The 13,909-nt window shown below is 41.1% G+C and overlaps 1 protein-coding gene across 6 annotated transcripts in view; it reads left to right on the forward strand.

Moving 5' to 3' along the window:
- The window catches only part of ANO4 (anoctamin 4), a 190,320-nt gene that overhangs the window by 66,826 nt on the left and 109,585 nt on the right, over window positions 1-13,909 (forward strand). For 5 of the 6 annotated variants that reach the window (XM_049792352.1, XM_049792354.1, XM_049792356.1 and 2 more), the window contains exon 3: window positions 12,035-12,145. The exons of the other annotated variant lie outside the window; for it this stretch is intronic. In XM_049792352.1, coding sequence (XP_049648309.1) covers window positions 12,035-12,145 — 111 coding nt within the window. The remainder of the gene's footprint in view (window positions 1-12,034; window positions 12,146-13,909) is intronic. 6 annotated transcript variants of the gene reach the window in all.

Raw genomic sequence — 13,909 nt, forward strand, 5'->3', positions numbered from 1 at the left:
TTACAATGAGGACCTTTTGTTGGGGCTGAGTGACAGGTCGTCACATGGTGATTATGCGGTACTTTGAACTTCAGAGCTGAACTAGCTAGCAGATGATGCAGAGCCTGAAATCTTCTGTCGCTTTGCTTAGTCATTCAGCCCATTTCATTCATCACTTTACTTTTCTAGGGCAAAAGCCACTTTTTGATAATTCTTGTTCCTAAACCATTCGTTCTAGTGATTTGGAGAACAGTTTTGCAAACAGAGCGTTTAAAAAAAAAAAAAAAAGAAAGAAAGAAAGAAAAAAGCTAGAGGATAAAGCACTGTTTTTCAATGCTATCTTGTTTAATTTAAAAATATTTGATTTAGGTAGAAATTGAATCCCTTTGTATCAATTTGTGCTGCACATGACACACAAGTACTGATCCTACCTGGGACCTCTGCACACCCTCAATAAGGGGCTTCAAAAATAATATTAATAATTTTAAGTGGTGGCTTTGAGGGTGTTCTACTTCTCTGGGGAGTATGTATTTTTAAACTCATCTCTTTTCAAAGACTTCTTTTTTTACCCCTTCCTGCTTTGATCAGTCTCCTGTTTGCTGTTGTAAAGTGATCTTTCATCCACTCTTGCAATCAATTATGTATGGTTACTTTAAAATCAGTGCAGCGTACCCTCAGATTTTGACTCCCATAGCTGTTAGTTTACAACATGTAGTCGCCCTGTGAAGGCTGCAAAATGCTGCGCTCTCTGGATGTTCTCGATTGTTCCACTGTCTCAAGTGGGAACTTGTCCAAAATAGGAACAGGCAGCCAGATGTGGCTTGGCACCAAATGGGGAATATCGCTGATCCCAAGGCAAGGTTATGTCCTGAGACCAGTGTACCATAATTGTCGTATGACAATTAAGAAAATTCTTGGACCGCTCTAGATTTTGCTGAAGGAAATAGACAATATGTATAAAATTTTGCAATGTTTCTGAGAAAGTAATGACCCATTTTATTTTAAAAATAGCTTAACATTCAAGAAGCAGTGAGAGAGACTTTAAATAATCAGTTGTTATGTTCCTATAATGCTTGACTGAAAAACGTGGCTTTTTCTTAGCTCTATAGTTCTTGCTTAAAGGGGGCTTAGTATTATGTAAGCCTCTATTTCTAGTGTAAAATATGTTTCATATATTCCAAGGAAAGATTCTTGCAGGTAGACTGTCAAAAGATGGAACAAACTAGTTTCTACTTTGGCAGAGATGCTTTTAAGATCGGAAAAGGGATTTGACTGTAACAGGGCTGCGTGGCATTACTAATTTGCACAAAAGGTTTGTTCCAGTCCAAAAGATAGCAAGACCTCTTTCCTAACACCAAGCCTGCTGGTTCATTCTGAAATCTCAGAATTAAGCCAGACCTTTCTTTATAATTAAAAAAAATAAGGGGGGGGGGGGGGCTTGCTCCTTGGGTGAGTACATATAATACAGGTAAGTGCATCTAGGCATCAGAAAACACTAGAAATTCCAACCAGTGCAATGTACTATGGTGCCCCAAAAGCCCAAAGACCCAAAAGAATTGCATACAACTCAACATCACTGCTTACAGCGGGCAGCAAGGCAGCAGCGAAGTAAAAGTGGCATCATTTTTGATCTGGTCCTTGTTCCAGAAGAGAAAAATCCCTTTGGGTGATTCAGATCGCTGCCCTTCCCTGTGCCATGAGTGGCTGGATGTCTCAGGAAAGCAGAGCTGTTTGCTGCATGCAGGATAACTCCACAGAGCCACAATATTTGCTGGTCACATCCTTGGGGTATGCAGTTCTGTACCTGCTATGCTGCAGAGGCCCAATGGAGCACAAAGGACATGGATTTTTGAGGTCTTCAATACTGATAACATTCAGGGTACTTAAAACAGAAAAAGGGAGATAGCACTAGAGTTTAGGACTTTGTTTAGACCTTGCTTTGCAAATGCACCTAGCAAAGGAAAGGAATTCAGCACCTGCTAGACTGATGGCATAAAGAAGTTACTTGCACTTCAATGAGACTGGAAGGTTTTTAAGGGTCATCAAAAAGGGCACATGCTTTCCAGGCCCTTTTTGCTGCCAGAATGCCTAAAAATGATGACCCTTGCCATGCAGATGCTCTCCTACTGCTTGCAAAAGAGACTCTGCTTAATGCCAATTGCTGAAATTAATCTCTTTGGATAGGCATCCTCTGTGAACAGCCCCAAACTAGTCCATGCATTTTAATGGCAAAGTGCTCTATTTCTCCTTAGCGGGTCTTGGTAATTTTAGTAGGTTGCAGGGCTTATAGAAAGACCACCCGCACCAGCATTAGGGGCAGGATTCCTACTGCTTGTGAGGTACTCTCAAAGACAAATTAAAAAAATCTGAGAAAACAATATTTTTATACAATCAATATATAAATATTGCCTCCATTCTTCAGCTTCAATTTGTAACCGAATGATGATATTTATCTTAACCTCACCCTAATTAGGTCTCCACACACCCAGACCTGTAGGCTGGAACCATATCCTCTCCCTGTGATAGACTAGGGTGGGATTCACTGTGCCACCCTCAGATTCCGTACAGGAAGGCATGTTTTACAGGGTCAGCGTGATAGCTCTTATCTGAGACTAAAGTAAGAAAGGCTTTTTGCAGTGGCGGTGAATTCCTGGGCTTCGTGGCCCTAGCCTGGATGTTAGGGTTATTATGGGTGACACTGGAAGTGAGGAGCAGGCCCAGTAGCTCATGAAGGCTGGAAACAAGACAAGTAAAAGGGGAAGGGAGGAATGCGATGGCTACCTGTTAGCTCGCAAGGGACATTGAGTATAAAAGGAACAGATCTGTAGAGGAAAGAGGCATTGGTAGCCAATGAATCATTATCTAGGTGAAACCTTCCGCTCCAGAAGTCTCTAAATCTCTGCAAGCTGGAAGGATCAGGTTGGGGATAGACTGGATGTTCTTGCCCTGTTCGTATTCCCTTTGCCTAAGCATCTGCTGTCAGAAATAGGATCCTGCTCTGGACAGACCTCTGTTCTGCTATCCTGTCTTTAGGATAACCATTTTCACATTCCTATGCTATGTTCATTCCTCAGCATTCTCAGGACAGCTGAAGTTGCCAAAATAGTTTAGCTGCTGGTACTTTCTGCAGCAATGTATTACCTGGATGTGTTTAGATGGTGAAAGCAGCAATAGGCTATGGTGTAATGGGAGTCTGTATAATTGGTTGTTGCATTAAAATGCACCTGGAAGAGATATCTGGTATCTTGTAAAAGCTGTCTTGATGTCCCATGTTATAATGAAATAAATCTTTGGTGCCCTGAAGTCATCTGCTAGGTCATGCCTCAGCCCCGTGCAGCCAGCTTTTCTGCTTGTCTCATCAGTACTGCTGACTTGAGAACTGGGCAAGCTTTTTGCAATAAACAGTTTATTCAGCAAATGTTTTCTTCCTCTCCTCTTTATGAATTGCCTGCGAACAATTCCAGATATTGTTAAAGGTAGATGGTAACCAAGGCATTTATCATTCACAAGTAGTTAGGTTTATCAAACACGGACAAATGTTTGAACACGTGTGATAGTCATCTTTGGTAGCTATGTTTTTGTGTGTACGCTCACAGCATAAGAGGAAAGAGGTAGAACTAAAAGATAATCTTTCTTACTGTTATTTTTGTATAAATAAGAGTACTAGGAAATGGGCTGAATTGTTCGGTCCATTTAGATCTCAGACTTCTTTCTGGATTCTCATTTGCAACATACAACTGTGCAGAAATGTCTCTGCTTAGTTACACACTGTGGCTTTGTGCCGTTTTCAGGCTGTCTCCTGCGGACTCCTATCCCCGGCATTGTGGCACTTTCAAAGGATAGCTTTGTTCCCAGTAGGAGAGCACACGCTTCGGTGCCCTATCTCTTTGTGTTACTGGTGATGAGAAGTGCTTCTAGGGGGTAATTCCAAAGGCTGGTTGTGCAACTGTCCTACTGATTGTGTAAGGATCTGCCCAGGGGCCACGTAGAGCCGACTAACTGAAAATATTAGGCACGGGAATATGAGACATGCTGTTCTTGGGGCTTCTGTGCGGACATTTGCATCCTTTCAACTCGCAGAACATTGAGGCATCCTCTGAGCGTAGATGGGAAGTGAAGAAAGAGGTTGTGTGCTTTTGCACAGCAGTCCAGTGGTTTGGGTGCTTGTCCATGTGGGAGACGGGGATTATCAGCTCTCCCCAGCTGTTGTCCCGTTTGAACTCACCGCTTACGAGATGTCCCCTTCTTGATAAGGGCACAGTGTTGGTGGGTTTGACTGTCCCCATGCCCACAGTTCATTCCAGGCAGTGACCGAATTAGAAATGCAGGAATTGAGGGTTAGCAGGACCCTGTCCCCACAGCCTGGTGTCTGGGCTGTTTTGGCAGTAGAGGAGATGTTCAAGGTCTGGCTCTGAACCAAGGGCTATCCATCCATTTTGTCTGTGGCTGTCTGCGGAAAAGGCATACACAGCATGAGAGAGAAATAAAGAACAAGTGCTGAACATAGGAATCCCCACTTCTCTGTATTTAACTGGCTGAGTGGACTTCTCTGTGTCTGATGCCAGCCAGGGTTTAATGGAGAGGAGAATGGACACCATATGTCTTCCAAATGCCTTAGTTTGTGATAAGTTAGTAATATTAGGTGTTTAGAAATCTCCCCTTCACTGCTGCTGCTTCTGGAAGATAAGAAAAGAGTTTGTATTAACATAATTAAACATATGTCATGCCTTACAGTGTATTGCAATACAAAGGGAAACTATTTTTAAGTTGCCTTTCAAAAGTAATTCCAGTATTGTTATTACCGTACCCTTGACATGACCATGCACAGAGACAGCTATGGCATAGTTCCTTCATGCTAAACAGAATGATTTGGGTTTTGCATTTATCTTTTTTTTTTTTTTTCTTTTTTTTTCTCCCTAACATTCATTGGACTTCCTTGTGGAAAAAGAAGTAGCCCTATGTATTTATTCCAATAACTTTCAAAACTAACAAGGCATTTTTGTGCTTTTACACTCAGCTTTTGATTCTTGGACACAAACATGCAGACACGTTATTTTATCTGTAATCAGTGACAAAACCATTAAGATAAATAGTGTTTTCTGCATAGTGGCTGATTTGATTAGCTATGCTGAATAGTGACAGAGTATACACTTTTTTTAAGGTAACTGGTAAACTAATTAAGAATATCGAGAGTTATATCCAAGTCTTTACGTATTTATAGACATATATGGCAATCTACCGGGTCAGAGGTTTTTTCAAAGGTCTGCAAATACTTCCACAGGGTGCCTAGTTTTTTAGTCTTGGAAGCATATTGTGTATTAATGCTGTTATAATGGAGTGCTTTGACTTAAATCAGAAGTCTCTAAAGGCTTCTCTTTCCACATGTATCATTACCTATTATTTGTGATTCTTCCAAAACTCTGTATGTGCTTTGTAGATAGATGGGGGCAAATCCTGTGACCTACATAGGTAAAAGTAAGTCCCTCAAATTAGGGAAAATTGGGTCCTTTAAGATACTCCCAGTTTGTCACTACAGGTACGTATGTGCCAGCACTGCCACACTATACAGAAATTACTGCAGATGTGGCAGACAGCTGGTCTGATGCGTTGCACTATCTTAAATATACAGATGTGTCACCAAATTCTCAGAAACAGAGAATTAAACATATGACTTCTCCTGTCCTTATCCCCATTGCCACGTTCAAAAGGAACCCAAGGCTGGAAACAAGCATCAAAATGAAAGAAAAAGGGAACTCGTCACCACCACCCCCCTTGTAAAAATCTGAAACGGCGTTGAAGCTGTAAGGTAGAGGAAGCTTAGCACTACTGGTAAGGAACAAGGACAGAAGGAAAGCTTCTGTGTAATGGTCTTATTTCAGAAAAGAGTCGAATGCTGGGCTGGAGGGCCAAAAAGTTGCAGATTGAAAACGGAGCCTTTTTCTTCTGTGTGGAGAAAGGGGCAGCTCGAGGCAGGACACGGGGTATGTTTCTGCATCATGTGCTGCGAAGATACTCGTGAAAGAAGACACGCAGCCTTTGCCCTGACTTAAGTGTGGCTTTTGATGGGAAACCTTGCAGGTTTGAGGGAACTGCCCTCTTGTACGGGTGCACGTGCAGCCACCTCGCCGGTGTGCGGTGGCTCAGCTGGGAGCGAGGTCCCAGTGAACCAGTAGAGTTACTGGGGAGCGAAGACCGCAGGAGGAAGGTGAGCCCGACTCACCGGCGTTACTGCCTCGCGGCTGGTGGCTTGCAGATCATCACTGTTAACCTGATCTCCCGAAGGACATTTTGACATTTCCAGGATTCTTGTTCTTAAATCCCCGTGGGGAGGAGAAAAATATATCTTGAAAAATGCTGATATGGCATCCTTTCATATCTGTTCAAGAGGAGAACAAGCACTGAAAGACAGAGTTATCCTTCGTGATGCAAAACTCATTTCTGTGTGGACTCAGCCTGTACTTTCAGGACTGTCTTAGCTGTACCTGGAGAGGACAAACCCTTCCACCTGGACAAAAGAGTTGTAAGGAAACTCTGAAACATCCTCCTCTTTGTTTCCTCTTTTTTATTTCCATTGAGGAAAGCAATATCTACACTAGAGTTAGTCAAGAGGAAACAATGTTTTATGTTTAATATGAAGCTGACCAGGATGAAATCAAATGATCCTGCTGATATTAAATTTTGGACCTTCATAATTACAGACCCATAAATTAAAATTGATTCCATTTAAAAAATGTGGCCACTAACAACAAGTTTTTAAACATACCTAGTATGTCCTTCTCCTACAACTCTATTTCTTTATTCCTCTGTTTCTTCTTTTTAATTGTTATGTGATATTTTGTCTTATCAACAGTACCTTCCCAGGGTGGAACTCTGCACTATCGTACATGACAGTTTTAAGAGCAGCAACAAGAAATTAAATAATTTTAATATATGAAAATATATCTAATATAATCACTGCAGTAAGACTGATGCACAGAGTAACACTCTGGCATCCAGTTTATGCTGCAGAAGAGAAAAATGCTTAGGCAGAAAGAATATTACAATACTGTACTGGTTGGCAAGGAACAAAACAGATTGTGATATAGATTTCTTCTGGAAAACAATCCGAGATTCTTTCCAACCAATGTAGCAAAAGGAGATGTCTTTACAAGGCTTGTGAGACACATCAGCCTTCTACCTAAAGGTACATAAATAACTGTCTCTGAGCCACTGCTTTCAGGACAACTTTGTCTTCCTAGGAAGACGTGTATATTAACGTATATTTGGATATATTCTATGACTTGGGGAACAGCTGTTTTTCTTGTGCAATAGTTGAACCAATATGTTTTTATCCATTAAGATGTGTTGTCTAGCGCAGTCATGCAATGGATGGTGGGAGGACCCACTATGGTGTACGTTTTGTTTCACTGCTGTCACAGAAATGAGAAATGCCAGAACTGAGCTCAGTAAAGCTGTGGATTTCACGTGTGTGTATAGCCCTGACTAACACGTATAGGTGACGCTTTAAGCAATTTCCATCTGAAACTGTGCTTGGCTGTAGATGACCTGCCTTGCACTCACAGTGAGATGCCGGTAGAAAACGGACCTGCAGGTACGTTTGGGTGACCCTTTACCCTGTGGTGACCTGGGTTTGCCGATAGTGAAAAATGCACCAGGCGCAGTAGCTTTCTGCTTGCTTTCAAGAAGAGGCTCTGGTGGAAAGGAGCAACTTCTCTGTGGAAACTACAGGCAGTACTTAATGTAGCAAAACAAAACTGCTCATATTAGAATTATATTTGCTCTTGATAATATATTACCCTGTTAGAGGTAGATGCTCCTGTGATAGGAGCATCTACCCACATGGCATACTAGTTATTTGCTACTCGTATTTAGTGTCCATGCTGAAGTACAAGCATTGTGAAAGTACCTGTTTGCTGCCAAAGTGATTTTTTTTAAAAAAATAAGAAATCGGCTCACTGTAGTGATAGAAGTCACTGGCTAGCTGCCTTTTCAGAAAAAGCCTTTGAAGCTGCAAATTTTTCTCTACAGAAACTTCTAGAACTGTAGGCAAAACATTTGTTTTTACTTGCTGAGTTAATTGGAAATGAGGGACGACAAAGAAAAGAGACTGTGATTTCAGAAAGCAACTGAGTCAAGTATTTCTGTTCCAACCAATGAGCAGAACCTAAGTGGTAAAACTCTTCAAGAAGCGCTGGCTGCCTCAATGAATTACAAAGATGAGCTCTGTTCTCACATGTCTGTTCAAAAATATGGAGTAAATATGAGACCTTTACTGTGCATTGAGAAACAACAGCACTTGTTTCATCAGCTTAATTTTATAGTCTTTATTTTGGTGCCAAATACTGAAGCTATGCGCATTTTTCTGTGCACCCAAGTGCTCATGCTCAATTTCAGACCACAACGTGAGGGTATCTGTCTACAAATATGATTTGCACATCACAGGCATATATAAAAATGTGCAGGCTTTCCAAATCTGGCTCCAGATGTTTTGTGTGCAAGAAAAATAGACTTTTGCTTGTAAAGTTCATGTCTAAAAAGCTGATTGCGATAATTGGCTGGATACTAGATGCATGTAACAAGGCCTCATCCAGCAAAGAACCTGAGTATGTCCTTAATTTTAAGCAGGCACAAAATCTCTCTCACTGCAGTGGGAATAACCTTGTTTAACATTAGTACCATATTAACTACCTTGCTACATTATTCGCTTCTCTCATACATGTGATCATTTTAATATTCAGAAGTACATCAAAACTCTGGTTTACAACAAGCCATCTCATTCAGCCTTTAAAAATGAAATGTCTTTTTAAAAATCTCATTCATTTTCCTAACCTAATTAGTAGAGATCCTTCAAAACAAATAACAGAAAAAGTATGCTTTTTTTTATGCACTAGTTTATGCAACAATGAGTAAATCAGAGTGAATGTCATGAGCTAATTTAAAATATGACTTCAGTTAAACTAAAATGTCTCGGTTGAGAAAAATCTCAGACTGATCTTTTAATAAAATCACATGAAATTTGATAAATCTAATATTTATTTCACTTTTATTTGTGTTTGTTTATTTCTAATGTTTCTATGGAAAGAGGGTCTTTCCCTCCCAACCTCCCAGGCAATATTGCTTAGGGTTTACTCAGTGGGAGATGTCACTGAGAAAGCATAAATCAGCAGCTGCTAAAGCAAGAAGGAAATGCTGGAGCCAGGCTAGTGATCCCTCAATAGCAGCAGTGACACCAGATAACTATCTTGGTTTGTGGTATTGCAGATCTGTGGTAAGATAAAGAAAAGAAATCTCTTTGGGATGTGGGAGAGAACACTGTGGCTTTTTCCAAAGAGCTGCTAGGCTAAAACCTTTGTCTGCCAACAAATCAGCAATGATTAATTTGGCCAGTCCACGACCCATCATGTAGGGGTTGTTTCAGCTGAAAAAATGCAGTGTTCCCTCCTGCAAAGCGGGTGCTGAGGGAGAGGGACGAGAGGAGAAGGAAATGTGCCCGGATTCAAGTCTGTTTAGTGACACCATGAAGATCATGGAAGAAGAAAATGTTCCTGCAACCACTTATTTAAAAGCTATGTTGTTGGCAAATATATTTCTTCTTCTCCTTGTGTCGGTGGAGGCAAGTTTGTGATTAGCCGTGTATTATATCACAAATGATTGGTAGAAGATTATGCCTACAATTTTGAGTGAAATCAGACTGGATGATGTTGTTGCTCTGATACTTGTGCAGTGAGGCCAGATATTAAGGCTACTGTGAATCAGAGAAGCATATAAGACTGTCATTTGTGTGGATTGCTGGAAGCTCCCCATACTGCAAATGAGTCAAATACAGGAGAGGAGATTTGAATGCAGCAAAAGTTGCATTGGCTTCATAGGCTGAACAGCAGTCACGTTTAGGCTGGATGTTTTCTGACCACTTTCTAGACAGTATTTTTTATTACTTAAAAAAGTGGCTTTGAAATTGAATATGTACGTTCTCCAACAGCTTCATTTTATTAACAGGCCTGTGGTTAGATAGTGCATCAGATATCAGTGCTTCGGGAGCAAAATTGCTGGCTGGCTCTCGCTTCCTTTCTCCCTGGCCCAATTAGTTCAGATCTGTTGGAGATGCTGCAGGGATCCTGCAACCTTCATGTGTTTTCAGGAGCAGGGATTTGGGTCTAACAAGGATGGAGGGTTGGGGGGAAGAAGGGGTATTTTGTATTTGTCAGTATTGTCGTTATTTTGCTCTAACTAGGGTTGAAATGGAGAAGAAAGGCTGGTGGACTTGAGGATGTAAATATGTAATGATGTATGTTAAAAGTGGTAGCTGAGTATTTAATGAGAAATTGAATGATATCACTTGCAAAGCTGCTGAACCGAATTGTTGTCCATTGCTTACTTCTCTACTTCCATCCTATTGTTTATGCGCCTTTTCTAGCAGCTGCAGTATTTTTCCTTGGTCCCCAGAATTCTCTTCTGGGGCAAATCCTAGCCTCCTACCTCTGAGGCCATCTGCAGATTTCCCTAGGCCGCTATTATATGAATAATCAGCTGTCTCACTTAAGAAATTCTCTTTGCTCTACATCATTAAATGTTGACTCCTGCTGCTGCTATGACAGATCCCTTTACAGGAATCTTCAAGGGGAGCTGTCTCTGATGTTAACAGTGGGTCTTTGCTGTGGAACAAAAGAACGTACTGGGGCAAGCATGAGATGGTTAGAATTTATAATATTTTAAGACTGGGAAATAAAACAAGGTTGAAGCTGGTGTATGTATACCCATTTTGAGATCTGTATTTCCAAAAAGTGAAGAAGGGTCTTATTTGAAGCATTGAGTAATTTTGTGCCCAGGAATATCATTTGTAGCTCTCATTAAGGCAGTGGTGAGATAGTCATTTGGTGAGGGAGGGGGGAAGATACAGTGGGCTAGGAGGGAATTCAAAACAAGACCAGCTTGTTATAGGCAGACTGTAGAAGAAAGGAAAATGCATCCATCAAAAGCACGAGTGATAGCCTCTAGGGAAGGCACAGTAATGGACTAAATGACCTGAAGGTTTCTTCTTCCACCACGGCCTTTTTGTTGTGAAGTCCCTTCCCAGATATCTCCCTGACCGCTGCAGCTCTCTGCTAACTGTGTATTAGTTATTCAAGAGCATCGCCTCTAACAGATGCCTTTGTGAAAGGTTTTGCTGCCACTCCAAAAACCAGCCACGTGCCCAGTAGCTCCCTCTTTTTCTCTGGCTGTATCCAAGTTCCCTGTAGCCAGCAGCTTAAGCCCGTTTGCCCAGTACCTTCTCCTGTCTGCTCGTGATGTGCAGCTGCCTTTCTCTGCATGGGAAGGGTCTGTTTCCAAAACTTCCCACGTAATTTGCTCGTGTTGAAAGAACACTGAAATGGGCAAATCTTGTACCTATTTACATGTGTAAATAGGTTTGAAACTGTGACCTGCTGGCCCGTCCTTTTATTCTGCAGTGCTTTTAAACAGCAACCATTACGTACCAGAGGGAGCCCCTTCGAAAAGGACTGCAGTACTGGCGTGCTTCCTAGACCATAGCGTGCCATCAGCTTGGCATGTGAGAACTTACGGTGTCCTGCGGCTGAAACATGCTGTCCGTGCTCTTTTTGTCTTAATGGTTGTTTTCTGTCTTGAGACTTAATTCATCCTTTGTGTGTTAGTGTGTTTTATTTTAGCCTGGTTGTTCCTGTAGTGCTGTGTCATTTGTAACACCACCTCTTGTCTTTCTTCACGTTTTGGCATTCTTTTTGTAGATGGTATGGTGAGGGGGTGCTCATGGCATGGCGGCATGTGTTCACCTGAACGAGGGACTTGCCAGTGGTGACTCTGCATCGTTGCTGATAGCAGAGAACGTTGTTGTTTCATTCTATTTAGCTTTAAATCAGTCCATATTCTATCTAAAGCTGCATGGGAAAGCAGCTTTTTTTGAAGAAAAATTGGTTCTGCTAGGGGGAAAAAAATTAAGTAGCTTTATTCAATGTGTATGTTCCCTCACCTGAAAGCCCCTTGGCTGGATTTTCTACTGCACTGTCACAAACCCCATCAATCTCTTCAATTTCTTCAGAAGGAAGAGAGGATTTGCAGGTTAACCGGCTGGAAACACAAATATGGATAAAACCAGACATACAGAAGACAGATGTGGACTTTTCAGAAATTCTTAATGCAATACAAGAAAGTAAGTTATTCCTTGGATGCAAAATTGAGTTTATGGTAGAAGAATCATTTGAGATGCGTTGAAGTTGTAACTGAAGGAACATACAAAGTGATGAACTGAATGATGAGTATGTATTACTAAAATCTCTGAGAAAGTTCAATGGGTTATTGAAGGCCAGTAAGAAATCTTTTACTATCAGAGAAGTCATAGTAAGATTTGAATTATTATGTGCCTAAGAGTTCCAGCAGTATGTATTTCCTATGCAGAAGTAATCAGAAATATTAAGATTCCTGTTACTCTAACCCGTTCCTTACACTCTTGAATAGCTGTGTGAACTAATAATGTCGTGCAAAGGCTGCAGTCTGGGATCTAAGACTGGATTTGGGGTTCCAGGTGTTCCAAAGTGTTGGGGTATATTCACATTTCTGCAGCTGGTAATTTTGGGGAGCAGAAGTGATGAGCTTGTCACAACACCTGAAGGTCTGTATATCTTAGATGCTACATGAAACCGTCTCTTTTCACATGTACTGTGGATGACGAATTCATTGGTCCACCCTTCTTAAATCCAACCGCAGAATGATCTCAAGATTTGTGCTAGAAGAAATACTGTTCTTGTTAACATCAGTGGAAGAGACACCCCCCCCCCCCCCCCCCCCAAAATGGACAGAACTCTGGAATCCAAAAGAATCCGGAATTTCAGTGGAAATTTTCCATAATAAATTGAAAACTCTTCTGCAGGCCAAGAATCAGGTTGGCCTTCCTGGTTTTCCTCTTTTCCAGTTTTATTTTAAACTGGGTGTTTCATGTAGCAATTTTGTAAAGTGAGAAACAGCAACTTACATTCTTGAATGATAAAAGATGTATAAGAAAGTGTAAAACCCTGCACACTGCCTGATTTTTGCCATATGAATAAGGAACCATACAGTGGTAGGATCAGGTTGTTGGTGGTGTTAGTTTGGAAGCGGAAGGAAAACTCTCAGGTTAGTATGATGACATGGGCAATATCATCATTATGGGTAATAATTTGAAACTGAATCACCTCTTTTAAGCTGTAGGTTTAGGATGAACCCTGGTTTTTGTAACTTAAAAAGCTTTTCCCATCAGGAAATCTTATATGAGGTTTTGCTTTCTCCCTTCTTCTCTGCACAGCCCAGATATAGGCCTGGGGGCAGTTGGGACGTGGCCTGGAGAGGCTGAAAAGGCACTGTAGTCTTTCAGAGGCTAAATAGACAAGATAGATAAACAAGGAAAAATTCAAGTTGGGAAGAGACCGTACTGGAATACAAGAAACAGTTATCTTCTCCATTTCAAGCACATGGCTGAGGAGAATAAAAATAGATTATTTGTTTAAAACAAATAGATGTCAAGATTAGATTTATTAATAGTGTTTGTCCAAAGCAGCTTCTTTTTAAAAACGGCTGTATCTCAACTTCCCTTGGTGTACTGTGTCATATTTCAATATCATACTCTCTGATTACATCTCTGTGATGAATAACCCCAAATTGTCAATCAACGGATCACAGATTTGCTTATAACCTCAAATGTTAAACTTCTAGACAAAACCCTCATTTTCTTTTAAAAGTATGCCATTTTTCTGTGGCCATAAAGAAGACGTTCATCTGGCTTGAACATAGGGGTTTGCGATGAAGGTATCAGGATCTGAATTCATTGTCTAAGCTCTCTTTGCGGCCAGCAGACTGTAACTAGCATGTCTACAGCCCAGTTTGTCTCATTTTAAAGCAGGTGTCTAATGTAGACTAGATGACCTGCAACTTGGAAGTGGCT

Source organism: Accipiter gentilis, chromosome 34, assembly GCF_929443795.1.
Source record: "Accipiter gentilis chromosome 34, bAccGen1.1, whole genome shotgun sequence".
In the NCBI taxonomy this organism is placed as follows: Eukaryota; Metazoa; Chordata; class Aves; order Accipitriformes; family Accipitridae; genus Astur; species Astur gentilis.